The sequence below is a fragment of the Rhinoraja longicauda genome, chromosome 16 (assembly GCF_053455715.1).
Source record: "Rhinoraja longicauda isolate Sanriku21f chromosome 16, sRhiLon1.1, whole genome shotgun sequence".
NCBI classification, from domain to species: domain Eukaryota; kingdom Metazoa; phylum Chordata; class Chondrichthyes; order Rajiformes; family Arhynchobatidae; genus Rhinoraja; species Rhinoraja longicauda.
This window is the reverse complement of record NC_135968.1, coordinates 14839246-14864558: the sequence shown is the minus strand read 5'-3', so window position 1 is coordinate 14864558 and position 25313 is coordinate 14839246. Positions and strand designations below refer to the sequence as shown.

General features: G+C 42.1%; 1 protein-coding gene across 2 annotated transcripts in view; it reads right to left on the bottom strand.

The window, feature by feature from the left end:
- The window catches only part of mypn (myopalladin), a 123271-nt gene that overhangs the window by 27907 nt on the left and 70051 nt on the right, over nucleotides 1-25313 (bottom strand). The window contains exons 9-13 of one of the 2 annotated variants that reach the window (XM_078412775.1): nucleotides 23043-23159; nucleotides 19330-19657; nucleotides 5087-5707; nucleotides 1655-1799; nucleotides 44-142 (exon numbers count right to left, since the gene is read on the bottom strand). In XM_078412775.1, the coding sequence (XP_078268901.1) occupies nucleotides 44-142; nucleotides 1655-1799; nucleotides 5087-5707; nucleotides 19330-19657; nucleotides 23043-23159 (1310 nt within the window). The remainder of the gene's footprint in view (nucleotides 1-43; nucleotides 143-1654; nucleotides 1800-5086; nucleotides 5708-19329; nucleotides 19658-23042; nucleotides 23160-25313) is intronic. The other variant, XM_078412776.1, reaches the window with a different exon arrangement.

The window sequence follows — 25313 nt, the reverse complement described above, 5'->3', positions numbered from 1 at the left end:
TTCAAATGGAACTGATAAAGATAGTGAATTTAAAAGAATGTACCTGCGGCTCTGCCATATTCTTTACCTCATCAAAATTAATGACTGAAGGAGAATTTGATCCAAGAAATCTGTGGGCCATTTTATCCTCATAAGTTACTCTCTATTGAAGAGAAGCAGGTAATTAAACAATAAATTTATACGAACAAAGAAGACTTTAGAATCCCTCAACAGAATGAAAGAGACATCACTGACAGAAATTTACAAACCCAACATGTCCTGGACATTAATGTCAACTACCAATCGTAACCTTGGCAAAAATATTAGTTAACATGTCTGTATGTCCGTTGAACATGAATCTTCTCCAGGAGTCATCGCCTTATCACATTGTGTTTTATGCTACCAGCAGAGAAACTAATATTCTGAAGATAACATGCAATGCTTACAGATCAGGGAATTCGAATATTACTATGTTGATGAGAAAGAACATTTCACAAAATATTCCTGAACTTAACATAGAACGTTCGATAGTACAACACAGCAGCGGCTTCTTCGGCCCCCAATGTTTGTGCTAAACATGATGCCAAGTTAAACGGATCACATCTGTCTAGGAAATGATCCATATCCATTCCCTGCACTTCCATGTGCTCATGCAAAAGCTTCTTAAATGCCACTTTTGTATCTATTTCCGCCACCACCCCAGGCAATTCATTTTAGGCCCCCACCACTCTGCGTAAAAAACTTGCGCTTCACATCTCCATTAAACTTTCCCCCTCTCTCCTTGTAGCTATGCCCTCTAGTTTCCAGCTTGGAAAACGACCCTTTGGCCCACCGAGTCTGCACCAACCAACGATCACTCATAGACCAGTTCTATCCTATATACACGTGACAATTTACAGAAGCTAATTAACCTACAAACCTGCACATCTTTGGAATGTGGGAGGAAACTGGAGCACCCGGAGAAAACCCGTGCAATCACAGAGAATGGACAATCCCTGTACAGACAGCACTCGTAGTCAGGATTGAACCCGGTCTGTAACTCTATGTTGGACATTTCCTCTCTGGGAAAAAAGTTCTGACTGTCTACCCTATCTTTGTCTCTCATAATTTTAGATACTTCTATCACCTGTCCGCTCATCCTCTGACGCTCCAGAGAAAACAATCCAAATCTATCCGCCTCTTCCTGTAACGGAAACCCTCCAATCCAGGTAAAAATAATTATGATAAACCTCCTCTGCACCTCATAACTCACTGACTCTTGTATTCAATGCCCTTGGCAATGAGTGCAGGCATACTATATACCTGCTTAACCATGCTTTCAGCTTGTGCAGCCATCATCAGTGAGCTTTGAACTTGGACTCCAAGATCCCTCTGCACATCAATGCTCTTGTCACTAACTGTATACTCTCTCCTTACAGTCAATCTCCCAAAGTGCATCACCCTACACTTGCTCGGGTTACACTCCATCTGCCATTTCTCCGCCCATTTCTCCAGCAGGTCTATATCCCACTGTATCTTCTGACAGCGTATCTTCTGCAACTCCTCTGATTTTGGTGTCATCAGCAAACTTACTCACCAACCCTTCTACATTTATGTCTGGGTCATTTATACATATCACATATTCTAAATGTACTTGAAGTACATTTTCAGTTCCTTCATTGCAAGAAGAACTCACCTGCTGCCCAGTGTAGAAAAGATCATCTTTGAAGCTTGACTTTCTATCTAAATCACGTATGATAGCATCCTTGCTTTCACGTATTTCATCGGTGGTGGACATTCGAGGTGATTTCAACATTTTCTTCATGACACCTTGTGCAGAACTGTATTATTGAATAAAAATGATACTTAGTTTTGAATTTATGTGTGTTAATAACTATGCTTCAAATGAAAGAACATTGATGGTTTTAAGCCTATGTGTACGTCACAATCAACATTCTTTCATTTGAAGCATTATCCACATAATCTTTTGCTAACAATGAACAGCCCAACTGCTGATCACTTGAACCTGGACCACATTATTCTGCCAGTGTGATGCTGTGTGTAGTTCTCCTCTGGAAGGCCAGCTGCCTATTAAAGCCCACTGAGGCCCAGTACTGTAGAGCCCCAGCTGAGTATGTGTGACTGCCTGGCCTCCCAGCTGACTTTGATGGGAAGTGAAACCCGACTCTCAGACACATCAGGCATCAAAGGTATTCTTTAACTAGAATGTTCATAGAGCATAGGACAGTACAGCAGAGTCCTTTGGCCTACAATGCCTATGCTGAACATGATGCCAACTTAAAATAATCCCTTCTGCTGCATGTGTCCTATATCTCTCCATTCTCTGCACATACATGCCACTATCCAAACATCTCTTAAATGCCACTATTGTATCTGCTCCCCCACCACCCCCAGCAGAGCATTCCAGCACCTACCATTCCCTGTATAAAAACTTGCACTGCACATCTCATTCAAACCATTCCACTCGGACCTTATGCTGAACTCTCTGGTTTATGATCATCTATTACATTTGTAAAAACACTTTAGAAATATTAAAAGATAAAAAAATAACAAAAGGTTATATACTTTTTAAAAAGATTAACATACTAAAAAACAGTCACACACATTTAAAAACAATCAAATGCATTTAAACTAGCTGAATTGAAATAAATTGTAGATAGTGTTCCTTGGGTAGATGTTTGTTCATTTCAAAGGGGCAGCTTTATTTGTGCCATGTTTACCAGGCCTTGCTAAGCTAGGAGCTGGGAAGTCTGAAGGAATTTGCAATGTCGTAGTGCAGCATTAGTGTCCGAGTGCTGGCACTTAACTGAAGCAGTGGGCTAAACTTCAGTCTGTACTCTGTAATAATGCGTTTCTGCCAGACGTTTAAAAATGGTCAAATCCAAGTGCATCAACCGGCCATGTACAGTAGAAGATCTGCCCCATTGTGTTCCAAGATAAATTTTTAAGTTGATACCCTTCAGAATGATGCAACCCATTAAACATATGCTTTCAACTCAGTCCCTGTGACAATCTGTCACTACCAATTCACAATAATTCTTATGCAATCAGTTTAATCACATGGTTGCCAAAGCATGTTTTTTATCTTCCCAATCTTAACACAGAAAGATCAAAGTGGTGCGTGGTAACATTTGCAGAAAACTCAACAGCTTCCAGGAGAGTACAGTATATTTTGGCAGAAGCACAGAACAGAGGACTTAACAAAATGCTGGAGTAACTCAGCGGGTCAGGCAGCATCCCTGGAGAGAAGGAATGAGTGACGTTTCGGGTCGTGACCATTCTTCAGACTGATGTCAGGGGGAGCGGATCAAAGAAAGGATATAGGTAGAGACAGGAAGACAGTGGGAGAACTGGGAAGGGGGAGGGTAAGAGAGGGACAGAGGAGCTATCTAAAGTTAGGGAAGTCAATGTTCATACCGCTGGGCTGTAAGCGGCCCAAGCGAAATATGAGGTGCTGTTCCTCCAATTTGCGGTGGGCCTCTCTATGACACTGGAGGAGGCCCAAGACAGAAAGGTCAGATTGGGAGTGGGAGGGGGAGTTGAAATGCTCAGCCACCGGGAGATCAGGTTGGTTAAGGCAGACTGAACGAAGGTCCTGCCCTCCTACATTCCTGAACAGAGGACTTAAATCGGCATCTAACCGGGAAAAACTGGAAGTGAATGCTGGAAGATGACATTGCTAAATTATTTCACTCCTTATCACAGCCTGAACTGAATAAGCAGAGGATTTGCCATTCAGGATAAGTTACCCATGTTCTAAATGAAAGGATTTGTTCTGTTCGTTTATTCAAGAGGAACAAAGTAAAATCACGGTAAAACATGTCACTGAAGGTGAGGTTTTCCCTCATCAAAATAATCGTATTATTTATAAATGTGCGTATTCAGGCAATGTAATTAAGTACTCAAACGTAATGGAACTGTTCATGTTTGGATTGTGAGTAATCCTGAAATTTGAGGGACAGATCTGGGGACATGAATGAGGAACAGCTCCTCTGGAAACCTCAAATGCTCTACTTCACCTCAAATGCTCTACTTCACCTCTCTGCCATCCTGGAATGTTTAGAAACAGAGTGGTGAGTCTGCCTACCAGATTCATGGGGGAAACAAGAAAGGCTCCCGAGGAAGCTGAGCATTTTGCCATTTGCGATTAATACCCATTGCATTAATAATAAATGTAAGGATCGAGTGGGAAGGCATAATCAGAATTTGTTTTTGTTTGCTTGAGCATTCAGGGTAGCAAACAGGGTTAACCAAAATCCATTGTGAATATCTGCCGTTTCTCATTCATGTTTCCAAGCCTATCCCTAAAATACCAGGATTTCAAAATTACTCAACATGCCAGGGACACCAAAAACAGTTCTATTACGTTTGAGTAGTTGACTTTGTTGTCTGAATATAGACATTTATAAATGTGACCAAGTAATATCATGGATACCTTTTTACTGTTATTTCAATGAGGGAAAATATAACCTAACTGACATGTCTCACTTTGGTTTCACTTTGGTGCCTTGACCTTTAACCTTGAATATCTATGTGAAATACATCCCTTCGTTTAGAAAAGGGATAACATATGCAAAAATAAATTTTCTTCTCATTCAGTTCTGATATTTGTGGCCTCTGCAATGTATGGGTTTTGTGATGGTTTCACTCAATTGAAAAGGCTTCAGACCATTTCTTCAGAATTCTTTAGACAGTTAGTTAAAATCAGGCCATGTCTAAAAGTTCAGAAGTGTAGACATGCCACAGCAAGCTTTTAGGGGTGGGAGAAAAGCAATAGTATTCAACTAACTGAAAAATGAACTTTTAAACATTTTTTGTTCTTTTTGGCAGGCAGATGTCAGTGCACACAATTTGGGCAGTGGTCATGCCCTTTGGAAAGTAGTACCGGGGGTGAGTTGGACAAGGGTATATCACAGCACATTCTCATTCAACTATGGCCACTGCCATATCTGTAAAATTGAGGGTCATGGGAGAAAATCTTGCCTTTGCTATCCCATCCATTGCACCACTCACACCCTTCACGGGAAACAGCTTTAATCTCTTATTCTTAAATCTCTTCACAACTAAATTCTACTGCAATGTTACATGTCTTGTAACCAACACTTACATTACTGGAGCGCTCTTGGGAAGACCCATTGCATTGGTAGGTGGTGCAGAGGGCAATGATGGTAGCACGGAGCTGAGGAAAGCCACAGGGTTCTGAACTGAACTGGGACAGAAGCCAACAGTTGGTGATGCAATCCGAGGCTGGAAATTTAGAAGAGGTGGAACATGGGGAGTTGTTTGTCCAACTGCATTTGTTGTTGAATAACCATATGAAACAGGGATTGATGAACTGGCATACGTGACATGGTGTTGTGTGTGCAGGAATCCAAAATAATTTTCTTTACCATCGTCTCTCTCTGTTTTTTGTGATATCGTGATCGATGTAGGCAGAGGAGAAAATGATGGTGAATGACTTCTGACATTCTGAGCAGCAATGAACTGTTTTGGACGGGTGTAATTAAATGCCAGGGGCAGAGTGTTGGTTGGCATTGGTGACCTGCTGGCAGAAGGCATCTGAGCAGACAGATGAGGAGTAGAAGCAGGAATATTCATGGTGGTTGGAGATGAAGGTGGGAAGGAGGTGGACATGGACGGTGATTGTGTCGTCGACTGTAGTTCACTCGATTCGTGCTGTTGTTCAAGTAGAACCTGGTTGTGCAACAGTTGCAACTGGAGGGGATCGCTATACGTAGAATAGAAGAAATAACAAATGTCATTAAGTTAATTGTAAGCATAGAAAGTTGCAATGGATGTAAACAAGTATATTAAAAAAAATCTCTAAACAGATCGAATAGATTTTCATGCTGGATTTTACGTAAATATTCCATTTAATGTAACACGATCTTATTGAATGCTTTAAAGATCAACATCAAATTAACAATTTTGTTTAACTTGCTTCATTAATTTACACGTAAACCAATCTTTTGGATCAACCTGGGATAAAAGTGATCCTATTTACTGACAAACAGGTAATAGATTTAAAATTCAGATACAGCACTTATTGCCTCATTCCATCAATGCACCATAAGACCCACAAAAATCTTGTACTGCTGGCATCTGATCAATGTATTAAAGAGAGATTAGTACAGTACTGGGACCTCTTGTAAATGTGAGTAAGGAATGATTAGTACTGAAGCGTTCTGATAAATGAGAGTAAGAATTGATTGGTACAGATGAGTCCTGATAATGAGAGAGAAAGGAATGTTTAGTTTAGAGATACGGCATAGAAACAGGCCCTTCGGACCATTGATCACCATTCACATTACTTCTATGATAGCCCACCTTCTCATCCACTTAATACATGGTAAGGGTAATTTCTTAGGGGCCTGTTAATCTACAAGCCAGCACATTTTTGGGATGTGGGACAAAACCGGAATACCTGGAGAAAAACAACATGGTAACAGGGGGGAATGTGTAAACTCCACACAGACAGCACCCAAGGACAGGATCGAATGCGGGTCTCAGGCACTGTGAGACAGCAGCTCCACCAGCTGCGTCACTATGCCGTCAATAATTAGTTATAAAGCACAAGTGAGAATAAGAAGTTAAATGCTACGTAAGGTGAAAGGTAACAATAGATTAGTACCAGAGGTGCCTCGTAAATGTGCTTGAGGAGTGACTTATAAATATGTGCGAGGATTGATTGCACCTCGAGGAGCATTAAATTGTAAATGAGCAAATAATATGTTGGTTTCCAAATAGATTTCTTAAGTTAGCAAAAAGGAATGACTTCATCAAAATGGAATAACTTAGCCAAAAAGGCAGCACAGTGTGGCAGCATGTAGAGCTGCTGCCTCTCAGCGCCAGAGACCCAGGTTTAATCCTGACCATGGTTGCTGTCTGTGTGGAGTTTGCACGTTCTCCCTGTAACCACGTGGGTTTCCACCCACATCCAAAAAGACGTGCAGGTTTGTAGGTTAATTGGCCTCTGTAAATTGATCCAAGTGTGTTGGGAGTGAGTGAGAAAGTGGGATAACATAGAAGTTGTGTGAATGAGTGATTGGCTGAAGGGCCTGTTTGCATAATGTATCTTTCAACAAATTCAATTAAATCAAAATAGCATTATCTCTTAAGATGTATTTGGTTAGTAAATATTTTTACCAAAATGTATGCTTCTTCTACCGTCTAACATTTTTAAGCAAATCAGGAGAGAGCACTGGAGATAACTTGAATATCCCCAAAACAAGCCGAAGTGCTTAGTTCAAAAACTTATGCTTATTCTTACCATCTTTACAGGTTTTCAAACTCCCCGTGGTGAGCCCTGTCAACTGATCTCAGTCAGGCGAACGACAACAAACAGAGACAGCAGAAGCAGAAGCAGAAGCAGCTTCATAACTTCTGCTGCCTCAAACGCAAGAAGAAGGAAACTCACCCTCTTGTGTTAAGAAATTGAATGAACAATGAGTGCTAAGAGCCAACCATTATCCAAAGGGATATAGTACCATCTGTTTTATGAAATCAGTGAAGTGCTTCTGCCTCTCATTATGTCACCTGATTGAGTTCAATTACAGAAATGCAAATACACACCTGTTATTTGTTTAACTTTTGTGTGGATCAGTCACTGAGCCTGGAATCATTTGTTCGACAAGTAGAAATGTCAGAAATTTCCCACGAAACATAACCTGGTCTTTATGCCGTCCCTGTACTCTGTGTTGTAGACTTCCTTCATTATCAGCTGAAGTGTCGCACTATACTCACAGCTGACATTTGACAACTTTCGTAATGTCCTTGATAGTGAAACTACGTGTTCATTAATACTAAAATAATCCAGGAACAAATGCACCCTGCCCGATCATTTGGGGAAGGAGCATAATGTGAACAAGGTCAAATAATCAAAGTGGTGTATGTCATGATTGTAACAAAACAAAACCTAGTGACTGAATTGAGTGTTTAAGCATAGGGATTTGATTGTTCCCAAACAGGCCCAGTAAATCTGCAATACGCAGTTAATGCAGGTTAGATAGTATTTGGTCACAATTGCTGTGAAATTATCAATGAGTCATTTGCGCCTGCAATGCTTTATATTTATTTCACAATGATTATATGACTCACTCGCTGAGGGTTTGAGACCCTCACCTGGTTTAGCCCGCCAGCCATAGCGGTTTTCCAGTGTGTGGCCGCTGTCGCATGCTAACGCCTCCTCACCGAAGCGCTCTTTGCGGACGATTGCGCCCTCATGGCACACAAGGAACCTGACCTCCAATTTATCGTGTCCAGATTTGCAGAAGCGGCAGTCTGTTTGCTCTTAATATCGGCCTCAGTGAGGCAACAGTCCTCCACCAACCTGCCCCAGGCTCTCCAGCACCACCACCAAGTGTACACATTGACAACACACAGCTGAAAACAGTTGACACTTTCAAGTACTTGGGCAGCGTGATATCTTCTGATGGCTCGCTGGATAAGGAAATATCGACCAGAATCAGCAAGGCCAGCCAAGCACTTGGTCGACTCTGAGCACGAGGGTTAAACCACCACAGCATCAAGCTGCCAATTAGGCTGAAAGTCTACAAAGCTGCAGTACTCTCCTGCTTGCTGTATGGATGTGAAACATGGACCTTGTACAGAAAACACATCCGCCAGCTTGAGAAATTCCACACGCGCTCTCTACGGTCCATCATGGGCATTCGTTGGCAAGACATTGTGACCAACATGGAAGTGCTGGACCGGTCTGGCTTCACAAGCATCAAAGGAACGATCATAAAGGTCCAGCTTCGATGGACAGGCCATGGGACACAGATGGATGAATCCCACGTGCCTCGTCAACTCCTGTACGGAGTTCTGTCACAGGGTCAAAGGAACCCAGGGCGCCCAAAGAAATGGTTCAAAGACAGCATCAAGGACCACCTCCAGCACGCAGGCCTAGCCCAAATATAACTGGGAAGCCTTGCCAGTGATAGGACCGGCTGGCGTACAACCACTAGGAAGGAGGTCAGCAGTTTTGAAGACAATCGCCAAAGCCGCCACGTTAGTGCCAGAGACAGGAGGAAGGCTGCAACCTTAAATCAGCGACCTTCATGGGCACCCTCTGTTCCTGCTGGTGTGGCTCGTGCATCCCCCTCCTGAGCCACACTCGATCCCACAAGACATGAGACTGCACAACCAAGCTATCATCGTCTATGATGGGCCACCACCATATGACTCAATAACATGCACCTTCTGACCCATCTATGCTCCAATTCCTATCAAATTTCCAGCCCTCAAAAGCTACTTATCCGAAAAATCTGGACACTGCTCGAATGGCTGCAAGAGAGATAGGGCAGGAGAACAGGTATGCTCCATACTATAACATATAGTAGGGTTCCTTTTTCCAATATAGCTTCTATACGTGGTTGCTGCAAACCTTAAAGAACTTTACTGAGAATCAATATGCCTTTCACTATCAAAATCAATTCTCAATGATGCCACAATGCACTCAAAAATATTAAACAGTTAACGCTGCTTATGATTTTATGACTACAAATGTTGATCCAGTCTGAAGAAGGGACCTGTCCCGAAATGTCTCCTATCCATGCACTCCAGAGATGCTGTCTGACCCACTGAGTTACTCCAACACTTTGTTTTTTCTTTGAATACAAATATTGCCCTCATGGGAAAGCAACGAAACAGAGGAAAATAGTACTATGTCCATTGTTCAAGATGCGGACTCTTATACATCGGCGAGACCAAACGTAGACAGGGCGATCGTTTTGTGGAACACCTTCGCTCAGCCCGCCTGAACCAAACCTCCTTCCCATTCCTGCACAGACCTTTCTGTCCTAGGTCTCCATTGTCAGAGTAAGGCTAAATGCAAATTGGAAGAACAGCATCTCATATTTCGCTTGGGCAGCTTACAGCACAGTGGTATGAATATTGATTTCTCTCACTTCAGGTAGCCCCGGCACCCTCTCTCTTTATCCCTCCCCCATCCAAGTGGCACTAGCTTCTCATTTTCACCCTACAAACAGCCTGTTTCGCTTACCATCATACTTTTTTGCATACCTTTTATTCATTGTTCTTTATCTCTCCACATCATCGTCTATATCTCTCGTTTCCCTTTTCCCTATCCCTAAGAAGGGTCTCGACCTGAAAATGTCACCCATTCCTTCTCTCCAGAGATGCTGCCTGTCCTGCTGAGTTACTCCAGCTTTGTGTCTATCTTCAGAAAATAGAGCAAATTGCATTAACATTGCCCACACCTGAAATGCATCAATTTATCTTTTTTTTGCGCAGTCCGAAGCAGATAGCTACATTAGTTCAATTATTAAAAATCCAACATTGGTTGATACCATACCAATTCAGAAAAAGTTAGCTAATTTGCCTAGTAACCAATGCTTGTCAATATTCTAAGTGTACCTATCTTGCACATTAGACAAAACTACATTTTAACCTTTGCAAGTTAAAAACAAAAATCATTCGGTTTCTTTGTCCCTGAAACTCCAGTATATAAATCCAAGTGAAAGCAATGCAAAAGAACAGTTGAATACTTTCTCACAACCAAAGGAAAGATGCAGAATTTCAGCATTTCTCACAGGCAATAAAAATGGAGTGATTTATTGGAAAACTTTTTGCTGCTCACCATTCCTTCTGACAGCCCCTGAAAAGAGCTTTGAGCTGCTCTACAAAGTGAAAGCAAACTATTTCATAACCAGATGCACTGTAAGATGAAATTAGAAGCATAAAGAGACACTTTAAAAGCTGTTGAGCTGAACGATTTCAAACTGGGTCTGCACAGCCTCAGCGCTCAACACCAACTTGGGATCCAAGTTAATCCTCAAAATAAAAGTTCAGACACCAACAGTAATGGTCTTCTTTTTTTCCTATGATGCAATTATTATACAACATTGCCCACAGCAAGTAAAATTAAGGTAACTCCATAGCAAAAGCGAGTTTTGCTAACAAAAAAATATATTTGTATCACAAAGATTGTTCACATGTGAGTTACTAGATTGTTTAAAGTATTATTTTGATTAAGTACTTTCCTTTGAAGGAACATTTGTACGGAGATTATACCTTCTCCCTGTGACCATGCTGGTTTTCGCTGGGTGCTCCGGTTTTCTCCCAGATTCCAAAGACCTGCAGGTTAATTAGCTCTTGTAAATTGTCCCTAGTGTACAGGATAGAACTAGTGTACGAGTGATCGTTGGTCGATGTGGACTTGGTGGGCCAAAGGGCCTGTTTCCATGCTGTATCTCTAAACTAAGCAAATCGGATTTTAGTAAGGCATTTGATAAAGGTCTTCCTGGTAAATAGAGTTTAATCCGTGCAAGAGGGAAGTTAGGTTGGGTTAATTATTGTTATGTGTACAGAGATACAGTGAAAAGCTTTGTTTTGCATGCTATTCAATCAGATCAGGTAATACGACAATGAATACAATCAAGTCAAACTCAAGGACAATACTTAGCGCGCAGGGGAAAAAACAGAGTGTAAATATATTTCTGAGCATGTTGCGCACTGGTTCCATAGACAAAGTCCAATGACCCACTTAAACTCTGTCGGAGGTCTCTGGGGATAGTATACAGTTAATGGCAAGACCCTTACAGAGGGAATGTACAGTGGGATTTGGGGTCCGACTCAGAGCTCCCAGAAAGTGACAGCACAAGTAGATAGAGGAGTAAAGAAGGCGTATTATATGCTTGCCATCTTTGGTCAGGAAGTCATGTTGCAGCTTCTTAGTACATTGGTGAGGCCGCATTTGGAATATTGTGTACAGTTCTGGGCCATCCCATTCTGTGGAGAATTTGGAAGGGGGGCAGAAGATATTTATCAGAACGCTGCCTTGATTAGAGGGTACTAACAATAAGGAGAGGCTGGACAAACTTGCATTGTTTATTCTGGAGCCTTGGAGGGCTGAGAGGAAACCTGATAGAAGTGTACAAATTTAAGAGAGGCACAGATAGAGGAGACAGCCAGAACCTTTTCCCCATGGTGGAAATGTCAAACTCTAGAGGGTATAGCTTTAAGATGAGAGTGGCAAAGTTTAGAGGTGATGCATGGCATAATTTTTTAATACAGAGAGCGCGGGTGCCTGGAACATGCTGTCAAGGGTAGTGGTGGAGGCAAAACGACACGTGGATATGCAGGGAATGGAGGAATTGGATCACATGCAGGTAGGGGAGATTAGTTTAGTTTAACTTGGCATCATGGACATTGTGGGCCAAAAGGCCTATTCCTTTGCTGTACTGTTTGATGTTCTATTTCCAGTTTAAATCTGACCAGGAATGTTCTCAGAATCCTATTGCAGCAAATTCAGATTATGCAAATTATTCCTGTCCTCAAATATCTTTCCTCTGGTGATTACCTCACACTTTGTGATGCACATTTTTCTTGTTATTTAACAGCTCACATGTTTATGTGTCTATGACTCTGTTCGAAAGGATGTGATTAAGCTAGATGAAGGTGCGGAAAAGAGTCACATGGATGTTGCTGGGACTGCAGCTAACGTTTCAGGCGCAGGACTCTTTATTAGAACTGAAAAAGGGAGAAAATTGTTGAGGAGCATCGTCAACAATACAGCAACTTCTCATTAATTAATTGAATTGTTAACCTATGTTTACTTCTGAGGCAGCATAAAAAAACACACAACCTTTGTGACGGAAACTGCTACCAAGTGTGAAACTTGGTCTATTAAGATTTATTCCATATTCACAGTACACGTTTAAAACTTGATTTACAGATTTCATTACGTGAAAGAGGACCAAAATGTTATGGAGATTATGGGAGACAATGGATGGTTGTGTTAGCTGATATAAGCATAGTTGTTTCCGTTTATCCAGCACGATTTGATGTGACCATATGAAGGCAGCAAATACAACAGTAAATGAATTACTTACAGAATCTGTTTAAACATTTTCTTATGATTTATGTGTTCACATTAAAGTGCTCGACAGTGGAGCTCTAATTGCCTATATGATGAGCTACCTGTCTCAGCAGTGAGACACTGAACAGATACAGAAAGAGAAATTAACTCCTGCAACATCTGAATAGCAAACGTGCGCACAATGGCTGGGAAGAAGAAGATACCTGTTCATCCCTAGGATCATTCTCGTAAACCTCCTCCGGACCATCTCCAATGCCAGCATATCCCTCCTCAGATATGGGGCCCAACACTGTTCACAATAATTGATTAGTAAGTTTTCAGATGACACCAAGGTAGGTGGTTTTGTAGTCAGTGAAGATGGATATCAAAAATGACAGCAGCATCTTGATCATCTGGCAAGTGGGCTGAGGTATGGCTAATGAAGTTTTATGCAGATAAATGTGAGGTGTTGCATTTTGAGAAGTCAAACCGGGGCAGGATCTTCACAGTGAATGGTAGGGCTCTGGGTACTGTTGGATCTAAGAATTCAGGTACATAGTTCCTTGAAAGTGATACCACAGGTCAATAGGGTGGCATAAAAGGCCTTTGGTACATTGGTCTTCATCAGTCAGGGTATTGAGTATAGAAGTTGGGGCATTATGTTGCAATTGTATAAGATGCTGGTGAGGTTGTTTTTGGAGTGCTGTTTTCCGTTTTGGTCACCCTACTATAGAAAGATGTCAATAAGCTGGAAAGAATGCAGAGAAGATACATTAGGATGTTGCCAGGACTCGAGGGAAAAGGTTGAGCATGCTAGGACTTTACTTTTTAGAGCGCAGGAGGCTGATAGTTATCTGATAGAGGTGTATAAAATCATGAAGGAAATAGACAGGATGAATGCACAGGGTCCTTTACCCAGGGTAGGGGAATCAAGAACCAGAAGACATAGGTTTAAGGAGAGTAACAAGATTTAATAGGAACCCAAAGGGGCAACTTTTTCACTTGGAGGGTGGTGGATATATGGAACGAGCTGCCAGAGGAGGTAGTTGAGGCAGCTACTATAACAGAATTTACTGGACATGGACAGGATAGGTTTAGAAGAATATGGGCCAAACACAGTCAAATGGGACTAGCTTCTTTGGGGCATCTCGGTTGGCATTGATGAGTTGGGCCAAAGGCTGTTTGACCATGACTCTATCAGGCTCTTGAACACTACACATCTTTAACCTCAACTATGAACTACTTTGGACTGTGTTTTTCCTTGCACTACAAACTTCATGGTTTTTTTTACGTTAGTATTATTTTTTTGAATTTTTGATTATTATAGTTATCTGTGCGTATTACACCAACAGACCTGTTAAGCTAAGGCAAGTAAGAATTTAATTGTTCTGTTGTTGGTACATAAGACAATTAAACTATTGGGACTGTAAAAAATGGCAAGAGGAATGGTATTGATTCCAAGCAGCAATAACAATAATAATATCTTGTATTTTTTAATGTTCTTGAACCGACCTGCACAGCCCTACTCCGACCTTACTGATAGAACACTACGGACCACCTCTAGTGCTACCATGGACTTGTTTTTAATTGTGTTGTTTTGCACTAATGTATTGTTTTTTGCAGTCTTTTTCTTTTCACTGTTTTGTAGACTGTGTCTTGTAGAATTAATGTAATTTTTGTATGATTTATGATTCTGTGTACTGTCTGAGTCGATGCTGCAGTGGCAAGCAAGATGTTTAAGTACCAGTGTGCAACAATAAACTCAATTTGATTTGCCTTGTGGCCTGCAGCTTTTAATGCAAGCTATACTGCTATCTCACTGATATCATCATCTTCAACTGAATCCACATCGCTAGCACCCACAAGCTACCCACAAGCAAATGCGATCCAAAATGAGAAGCACCACCTCCTCAATGCAGTTTAGGCCACATGATAGCACTATTATGTTACTTCAGGCACCAGAAGGAAGAGCAAAAGTCCCAACACATTAGCTGGAGTCTTTAAATTCAAATCATAAAATCAAGAGTCCAGAGTGTTTTATTGTCATATGTACCAGATAGAAAAATGAAATTCTTACTTGCTGCAACACAACAAACATAGTACACTGTAAACAATATAATAAACGAGAAAAAAAAGTTCAGTGTGTGTGTGTATATATATATATATATATATATATACTGTATATACATTATATATATACACACACACATATATAAATATACACATACGTACACCTAAAAAAACAAACAAACAATAATCGTCATAATCATAATCATACTTTATTAGCCAAGTATGTTTTGCAAAATACGAGGAATTTGACTTGCCATACAGCCATACCAATAAAAAGCAACAAAACACACAAAATACATTTTAACATAAACATCGACCACAGTGACTCCTCCACATTCTTCACTGTGATGGAATGTGAAAAAAAAGCTCAATCTCTTCCTTTCTTTGTCCTCCTGCGGTCGGGGGCCTCGACCCTTCCGTTGACGGGACGATCTTGGCTCTCATTGCCGGCGGTTGGGCCCTCCACGTCGGGGCGATTAAGCTTCCTTGTCGGGGGGATCTCAGGTCCCCCGCGCCAGGCAATCGGACCCCAGGTCGGTCGAACCTCCTGCAACTTTGGAGCTTCCCTACATCGGCCTCCACCCGAGACTGCGAGCTCCTCGATGTTGAAATCAGTTTTGACGGTTTGTTGCTTGAGAGAAAGGCTGTGTTTTGAACAGCGTCAATCCCAGGCAAGGGATCGTAGGCTCCGATGGTAAGTCCACGGCCCCGTGGTGGGGCTCAAAGTCAGTCTCGAGCAAGGCCGCCAGCTCCATGATGTTAGGCCGCAGAGTGACCGGAGATACAATCTGGAAAACAATCGTATCTCCGGCAAGGTAAGAGATTGAGAAAAAAGTTTCCCCCACCCCGCCCTCCCCACCCCCACATAAAGCAAAACCAGAGAACATTAACAAATATTTTAAAAACACACCAAAAATAACAAAAAAGACGAAAAAACAGACAGACCGTTGGTGAGGCTGCCATCGCTGACGGCGCCACCCGGTGGAGTAATAGTGCAAAAAGACAAAACCAATGCCCCCGTCATTGTAATCAGAGATTATTGGAAGTTGTAGTGTTTAATAGCCTGATGGCTATAGGGAATAAGCTGTTCCTGAACCTGGACGTTACAGTTTTCAGGTTCCTATGCCTTCTTCCCGATGGCAGTGGTGAAATGAGTGTGTGACCAGGGTGGTATGGGTCACTGATGATGCTGGCTGACTTTTTGAGGCAGTAACTCCTGTAAATCCCTTTGATGGTGCGGAGGGCAGAACTTGTGATGGACTGGGCAGTGTTCACCATTTTTTGCAATCTTCTCAGGAAGTAGAGGCATTGATGGGCTTTCTTTATAATTGCATCAGTATGCTGGGTCCAGGAAAGATCTTCAAAAATATGCATGCCCATGAATTTGAAGTTTTTGACTCTCCACCGTCGATGTAGACAGGTTTGTGGGTCCTCATTCTTCCTCACAATGGTTACATCATGGAAGAAGGTCATTTGGTCCATCAAGTTCATCAAGTCCATTCCGACTTTATGTAAGTGGACCTCTTCTAATTCCATTCCTTGCTCTCCCCACAGTCCTACAATTTATTTTCTTTCAGATATTCTTTAGGTTTAAACACTACAACTGAATTACCTCTATAGTCAACCCAGTGAATTTTAGATCCTACAGCATGTCATGATGAAACTTTTGGTTGTTTTGCCAGGCACTTTCATTCTATATCCCCAAGTTTTTTCAATGAGTCATATAGCATAGAAACAGCAAAAATAGCCCTCAAGTATGCACTGAATGTCGAACACCACAGAGGAACCTCACACTAATTACATTATAATCTCCCACATTCCCATCCTATAAGTCTGAGATTCTATAACCCACCTACACACCAGGGGGCAATTATAGTGGGAAATTAACCTATCAACCCATATGTCTTTGAGATGTGGCAGGAGGTCTGGACTTGGTTTGCCAAAGGCATGCTTCAGTGCTCTGTAAGTCTGGACAAGAAACCCAGTATGAATGGGCTTAAAGAATACTTTGAAACATTTCAGGCAAGTAATTTACTTGGCAAGGAAAATGGCCAAGTGCAAAAGACAGAGCAGTCAGTGAAGTTAGCAGGATGTTGCTCATTGTGTCCCACAAAGATCTGTAATGGAGCCACATCTGATCATCGTATTTGGTGATGATGTAGATGTTGCAAAGAAATATTAATAAATTAAACAAATGTGTAAAACAATGGCAAATTGATTTCAATCAAAGCAATGTGAGGTTATAAAGCATGGACCTAAAAAACAGAGAGCAGAATACCTTCTAAATGGTGAAAGCTAAATGCAGCAAAGATGCAAATAAATCTAGGAATCAAAGTCAATTAATCTTCAAAATATCATTGAATCATGGCAGACTCGAGCAACCAGCCCTCGAATCTGCCCTGTCAATACTGACCATCAAGTCCAATCTATATCCTAGTGATCAGCACTTGGTCTAAAGTCTACTACGCCTATTTCACCGTCCGGCGCAGCCTAAAATAGGCCGCAGGATATTTCTCTGCTGGGCGGGGGCTTCAATGTCGGGAGCCACGACCGCCCCGACGTGCAGCAACAGTGGCAGCAGCAGCAGCAGCTGCGTGTTCGCCCGCCCCGGATCGGACTTATCATCGGCGGAGCCGGCCGTCTTTGGAGGCTGCGGGAGCGGCTGGGACTCGCCTTGGGCTTGGCCCGCTGCGGACCGTCCGGCGCGGCCTGCAACCACAACAACCTGACTGCGGGCGAGGACAGCAGGAGAAGGGAAAGACATTGTGGCCTTCCATCACAGTGAGGAGAGGACTGGAGGAGACTCACTGTGATGGATGTTTCTTTGATGGATGTTTCTTTTTTTTGTGTGTTTTTGGGGTTGTGTAATTTTAATGCCTATTTAATGCTTTTATTGTTGGACTGTGGGTGACTGAATTTCGTCCAATATTGGATGACAAATAAAGCTATCTTGAATCTTGAATCTTGAATCTTGGTGATTCAAGTGTTCATCAAGATGTTTCTTAAATGTGGTGAGAGTATCTGCCTCCATCACCTTCTCAGGGGATCCAGAGTGTCTGGGTGAAAAATATTCTTGGACTTATCTCCTCTAAATCTCTTATTGAGATTTTCATTGATGTTTTGACAAGGTTCCACGTGGTAGGATGGTCGTGAAGGTTAGTTCACATGGGATCCAGTGTGAGCTACCTAACTGGATACAAAATTAGCTTGGTGGTAGGGGCAGGGTGGTGGTAGAGGAGCATTGTTTATTAAAATACAGGCCTGTTCTTCTCTCAACTATGTTTCTGGCTATAATATCGTAGTCCCCAAAGTCAATGGATATGGGGTTAGTGCAGGAAAGTGCCATAAGGGGAAACAATCAGTCATGATCTCATTGAATAGAGTCATAGAGTGATACAACTTTGTAACAGACCCTTCAGCCCATTCTGTACACACCGGCATGTCCCAGCTACAATACAATATATCTTTATTGTCATTGTACAGGGGTACAACGAGATTGGTCACTGGTCCCACCTGCCTGCATTTGGCCTATATTCCTCCAAACCTGTCTTATTCATGTACCTGTCTAACCGTTTCTTGAATGTTGGGATAGTCCCTGCCTCAACTACCTCCTCTGGCAGCTCGTTCCATGCACCCACCACCCGTTGTGTGAAAACATTACCTCCTGTTAAATCTTTTACCCTTCACATTAAACCTATGTCCTCTGGTCCTCGATTCCCCAACTCTGGGCAAGAGACTCTGTGCATCTACCCAATCTATTCCTCTCATGATTTTGGATAAATCTAGGAAACAAAGTCGATTAATCATCATTGCAGAAACTAGCCCTCGAATCCTGTGGACCGTCAAGTCCAATCTCTGAGGTGGAACAGACAGGAGAAGGTAAATGCTCTCCCCCTAGTTCTATTTCTCATAGTCTTACGTATTTGGATTGTACGAGCTGGTTCTTCTGGAGAAAACACTGGCAATGGCTGATTTCTCTGCTGAACTGGGCACTGACGTTTTCAGTCCAATTCATTATTAGAACAACCCATCCTCCAGTCTTCCTCTACTGTCAGCATAACTCTGATTTGAAATTTACAATCTTATAATATTCACTCCAATAATATTTCACTGCATTATAACCCAGGGGTGCAGTGCTGCCGGAGCTCACCGGAGCGCCGTTCCAGCAACTCTGTAAAAAAAAAAGCCAAAATAAACAACAGGGAATTTTCACCAGCGGAGTTTAACAGTGGCCGCTCCGGCACCAGTGACAGCTCCGGCACCTAAAACATTTGCACTGCAACACTGTTATAACCCAAGTGACTTTGATAGCCTTGAAATGTTAAACATTTATGTAATGTAAACCAATATCTGTTTAATACATCTTACTCATACAAGAGTCAGGAGACTATCTTCACTGAAACATGCGTCTGATAATTCAATAGTAATGCATGCTCTGCATCTGCAAATAAAATACTCACAGTTTTGGTTTGGCAAATACGGGTGGAGGCTCTTTTGTGGGTGAAATCTGCCCTGATGTCCAGGTATTCTGTTTGTTAATTTTGTCATGTCCCTCCTCAAATGAAGGTTCTCTTCCTGCATCATCTTCAGGTAATCTAAAATGAACTCGCAACCCAGCTTTAGGCTTGTGGTCTTGGTGGTTCACAAGAACACCCTCCAGTTTCGGCTTAAAAGGCACACTGGATTGTAACAGCATTTTATTCGGCTGGACCTGCATATTTGTTGCAGTGGCCTCAACAGTCACCAAACTTGAAGCATTCAGGTTAACGGCATTGTGATCTTCAGTTCCTATGAAAAAGCCATCCATCAGTTTCTTCCAGAGAAGCTCAGAATTCAGTTATTTGGAGCATTGGTTTTATGGTGTACTCAACTTGGAACTTGGTGGCTGGGGAACCTTAAAAAAATTAATTGCTGACCCTTTTCTAAAACCAGTGGTGGTAGCGGGGGGGGGGGGGTGGGGATGGGGGCACAATGGCACAGCTGGCAGAGCTGCTGTCTCACAGTGCCAAAGACCCTAGTTCGATCCTGACCTCGGGTGCTGACAGTGTGGAGTTTGCACGTTCTCCCTATGACCATGTGGGTTTCTATCGGGTGCTCCGGTTTCCTCCTACATCCCAAAGACGTGCAGGTTTGTAGGTTAATTGGCCTCTAAAATTACCACTAGTGTGTAGGGAGTAGATAGGAAAGTAGGATAACATAAAACAAGTGTGAACCGGTGATCAATGGTCAGCCTGGACTCAGTGGGCCGAAGGTCCTATTTCCATGCTGTATCTATTGATCAATTCAATTCAATCAACCTAACTTTAACCATTACTTAAGAGAGTACCAAAGAAAAATTGGTTGACCGCAGATGGACAAAGAAAAGAGGTGTAAGGTAGTTCAGGAGAACATTGAATAACAAAGTTGAAGAGGTTTGAGCAGTGGAGAACGCAATTAGGCATGGAGTTCAGCTGTACAGGAAGGATAGTGAGGGGTGGGTTCAACAAACTGGAGATGTATGGATGAAGGAAAAGGGAAGGAGAGTGCATGGGGATGTTACTAAAGTCTCTAGAAGGAGGAATAGGACAAAACGTTTGAAAGGGGATAAGAATCTCAGGTCAGGCAAAATAGGGTCCAATTTGAGAAGAGGGGTGGTAAATACTGAAATAAAGGTGTAGGAAAGAACTACAGATGCTGGTTTAAATCGAAGGTAGACACAAAATGCTGGAGTAACTCAGCGGGACAGGCAGCATCTCAGGAGAGAAGGAATGCGTGACGTTTCGGGTCGAGACCCTTCTTCAGACTGAAGGGTCTCAACCCGAAACATCACCCATTCCTTCTCTCCTGAGATGCTACCTGTCCCACTGAACTAAAGGTGTTATATTTCAATGCACACAGTTTACAGAACAAGGTGGTTGAGCTGAAAGCAAGGTTAGAAATGGGTAGGTATGACGTTGTGGGCATCACAGGGACTTGGCTGAAAGAGGATCAGAGCTGGGAGCTGTACATTCAAGGATACACATCCTATTGAAAAGACAGGCAGGTGGGCAGAGGTCACAGATAGGATGGGATTAGAGGGATATGGGCCAAAGGTGGGCAGATGAGACTAGTATACATGGGGCATGCTGGTCAGCATGGGCAATTTGGGCTGAAGGGCCTGTTTCCACGCTGTAAGACTCTATGACTCTAACTTTCAAGGAGGAGTATTGACAATAGAATAATAGTTATGAGTTTCCAGAGTTTTCTAGCCATGCAGGTGGTTCTGTTGCTGCAGACCTGGTTCAAGGATGGTATGTCATCTCCCTGATACCCGGTTCAAGAACCTTCATGATTTGCATCATAATATTCCGGACCAGTGGGTAAACAACCAGAGACAGGAAGTCAACATTGGTCTCAAAGTTGAGGTATTGCTGGCAGATCTCAAAGCATAACCTCAAAGAATGTAAACAGTGGAAGATGTCTGGTGCAATACCTCAGTGGGCACAGAAACCAAAGGGTTGTGCAGCTGAAAGTGTGGTTGGGAAGGTAGTATAAAAGGGAGCGGGGGAGAAGAGAATACACCTTACCCTTCTATATCTCTAGTCTCCCTTTCCCCCGAGTCTGAAGAAAGGAATCAACGCGAAATGTCACTTATTCCTTTTCCCCAGAGATGTTGTCTGACCTGCTGAGTCACTCCACCTTTTTGTGTCAATCCCATAAGGATGTTGCAAACTGTTCATGGACTACCTATGGCTGATCGCTAACAGAATACTGTTTCTTTTAATTATTTGGCCTGCTGTTTGTTCCTTTAAAATAGCTCCATATTAATGAGATTATGTTGCTTCATCCAAAGGAACGGATGCCTAATCTGAATTTGTTAATTCCTTAAAACTACCATTTAACTACTGGAGCTGTTACCTGATCCCGTGGAGCTACTATCTTATCTTATGTGGCTGTTTCATAATCCTTTGGGAATGCAACCTGATCTTGTAAATGATCAGCCATGATCACATTGAATGGCGGTGCTGGCACGAAGAGCCAAATGGCCTCCTCCTGCACCTATTGTCTATTGTCTATTGTAAAATGCCAGTTTAATTTTATAGGATGTTTCTTAATTCCACAGGATATTTAAACATCTAAGTGTTTTCTAATCGTGGGGAATTTCTGTTTCATCCAGTGCATTTGCCTTTTAATATTTTTCTTTCTTCACTTGTGGAATGGGGTGACTATGGTAATGCCATTAGTTAATACCTTGATTAGTTAATAGGTAGTAGGTAGTAGTTAGTAGGCAGGTAGACGGCCTGCATACTGAATCACTGAGGATTGGGGTGAAGGTTCTCCCCCTGCATTGTCAGCGAGTTCCAGGATTTTGACACGGCAACTATGAATGGACAGTCACGTACTTCCAACTGAGATGGTGCATGGCTTTGAAAAGGGTTTGTACATGATACTATCTCCATGTGTCTGCTACTCTCCCTCAATGTGGTGGAAATGCAATTGAAAAAGCCTGCCTGCATTGCCACAATGAATTTTGTAGATGATACATTGGAGCTATTGGTAGTGATGGTAGAGGTAGTAAAGGTATAAACTTTCCATTCAAGAGTGTGGTACGAATTACGTCTTGAATGTGTTTAGTACTTTTTTGTGATGGTGTACAGTGTCCCGGCACCTCTAAAAAGTTAAAAACTAGTTCTTCAAATGTTAAGAATTTTATTTTGATTTTATACTTTTTAGTTATTAGTTTATTAAATTAGAAGTTGACGAATAAATGCAGTTTAGGTTTTAATTGGTATGTGGATACTGGCACCTTTTTGTCTACAAACAGCACTGGCAGCGCTCAGCCAAATGTGCGGTGGAAGTTCCACCATGCACCTTACTTGTGCTTTAAATGGTAGGAAATGCTTGGGACTCAGGGTGTGTCACTTGGTGCAGGATACCCAGTTTCGGAATCACTGTCTAATCCTCTTGCATTTTCTACCTGATCCTATCAAAGTTAATCCCTTGAGCCTACGGCCTTCTGAAGTCTGTGGTTTAATCCTAAATTAGTGCTTCCCTAATCCAGTGAACCTGTGTCCAATGTTGATGGGCTGCTGCATCCCATACAGTTTGATTAAAATAATCACTTTTTGAAGAAATTATGTATCTTTTTCATTTTCCATCCAAAGCAAAACGTCAATGATACAGTAAAGAAATTTAAAACGGAGGGAAGACTTACCGCGGATGCTGAGATGAGCAAAGCTGGACATGGTGCCGTACTTGTTGCTAGCTGTACATGTAAACATCCCAGAGTCTTCAGCAAAAGCTTCAGCAATTACCAGGGTGCAGATCTCCTCTAAAAAATATTCAAATGAATTACAGATGCTTTCCAACTAACTTTCAAGTATATATTCATATCATACGCTACAGTGAGTTTCACCAGCCAACATTTTCCGCTTTGTCTGTACTTTTCCATGTGCACATGTTTGATTAAAACATAACTTTTTTAACAATGAAATATGATCCAACCCTATCCTGATCATGTGTCTGTTTAAATGCCTCTAAATTATTGCCCGTGTGTCTGCTTAGGAAATGGTGCAGGAAAGGTTTGCCAAAATAATGCCTGGATTAGGAGGTATTAGCTACAGGGAGAAGTTGGACAGATTTGGATTGTTTTCCTTCGAATGCCAGTGGAATGCCAACCACTTTCCTAATACATTTGACCTCCCAGAGTGTACCATCTCACACATACCCCTGGAGTCAGGGGGTATGGGGAGAAGGCAGGAACGGGGTACTGATTGTGAATGATCAGCCATGATCACATTGAATGGCGGTGCTGGCTCGAAGGGCCGAATGTCTATTGTCTATTGTCTGCATTAATCTCCATTTGCCCTTTCTCATTCCATAATTCTAATTGATCATTATCTTCCTGTACACTTTGACACCCTTGCACACTATCTACAATTATACCAATTTTTGTGGCGTCTGCGGCATTTTGTGGCATTTGTAGTCAAAATTAAGACTCACACCTGTGAACATGCATTGAAAAATATATCATTGAATATAAGATTCCCAACACAATTGACCTCTGCATATACAATTACCGTTGAATATTAAAAGAGAGAAATTTGAACACATAATGCCACTTATTTCAGCATTAAGTAATTAAAATTGATCTTTTTTAGAGCAAGACATGATAACAACCACTTCTGGGTCAATGCATTCCATTTTGGGATATCAATAAAGTTCTTCCTAGTGTCACTCTTAAATGTCTAAAGTGATTCCCATACCACTTGTGCATAAAGGCACATTGTCTATGAAAGACTTCTTTGGTTGATCATACGTGGAACATTTAGATTTTCACTGCTCCAGACTTGCATTAAAATAACTCACATATCTACCTAGTCTTTTCAACTCCTTCCCACCTAATCTGCTCCAGATCTTGAACCGTGACATGGTACACCAGTCATTGAAAGTAGGCATGCGGGTGCAGCAGGCAGTGAAGAAAGCGAATGGTATGTTGGCATTCATAGCGAGGGGATTTGAGTATAGGAGCAGGGAGGTTCTGCTGCAGTTGTACAGGGCATTGGTGAGACCACACCTGGAGTATTGCGTACAGTTTTGGTCTCCTAATCTGAGGAAAGACATTCTTGCCATAGAGGGAGTACAGAGAAGGTTCACCAGATTGATTCCTGGGATGGCAAGACTTTCATAAGAAGAAAGACTGGATAGACTCGGCTTGTACTCGCTGGAATTTAGAAGATTGAGGGGGGATCTTATAGAAACTTACAAAATTCTTAAGGGGCTGGACAGGCTAGATGCAGGAAGATTGTTCCCGATGTTGGGGAAGTCCAGAACAAGGGGTCACAGTTTAAGAATAAGGGGGAAGTCTTTTAGGACCGAGATGAGAAAGATTTTTTTCACACAGAGAGTGGTGAATCTGTGGAATTCTCTACCACAGAAGGTAGTTGAGGCCAGTTCATTGGCTATATTTAAGAGGGAGTTAGATGTGGCCCTTGTGGCTAAAGGGATCAGGGGGTATGGAGAGAAGGCAGGTACGGGATACTGAGTTGGATGATCAGCCATGATCATATTGAATGGCGGTGCAGGCTCGAAGAGCCGAATGGCCTACTCCTGCACCTATTTTCTATGTTTCTATGTTTCTATGATATGTTCATGGCCACCATCCAAGAAATTGTCAGCCAAACTGCCGCAGGCACAGCCATAACACTCCCACCAGGCTCTGGTCCTTTGGTGGGCACCATTTCAATATCCCACCCAATACCTGAATTATAAAATATTTGGTCTCTCTAAATCTGGATGCAAAAGATGAGCTATTTTAAGATGAGCAACTAGTGCCTTGGCCAATATTTTTTTCTTTCAATCAACATCCTCCCTACTCACCAAAACGAATTATTTAGTTATTCCTATATTGCTGTGTACATTTTGGCTGCAGTACAACAGTGTTGAAAGACTGGAGCGACTAGGCTTGTATACACTGGAATTTAGA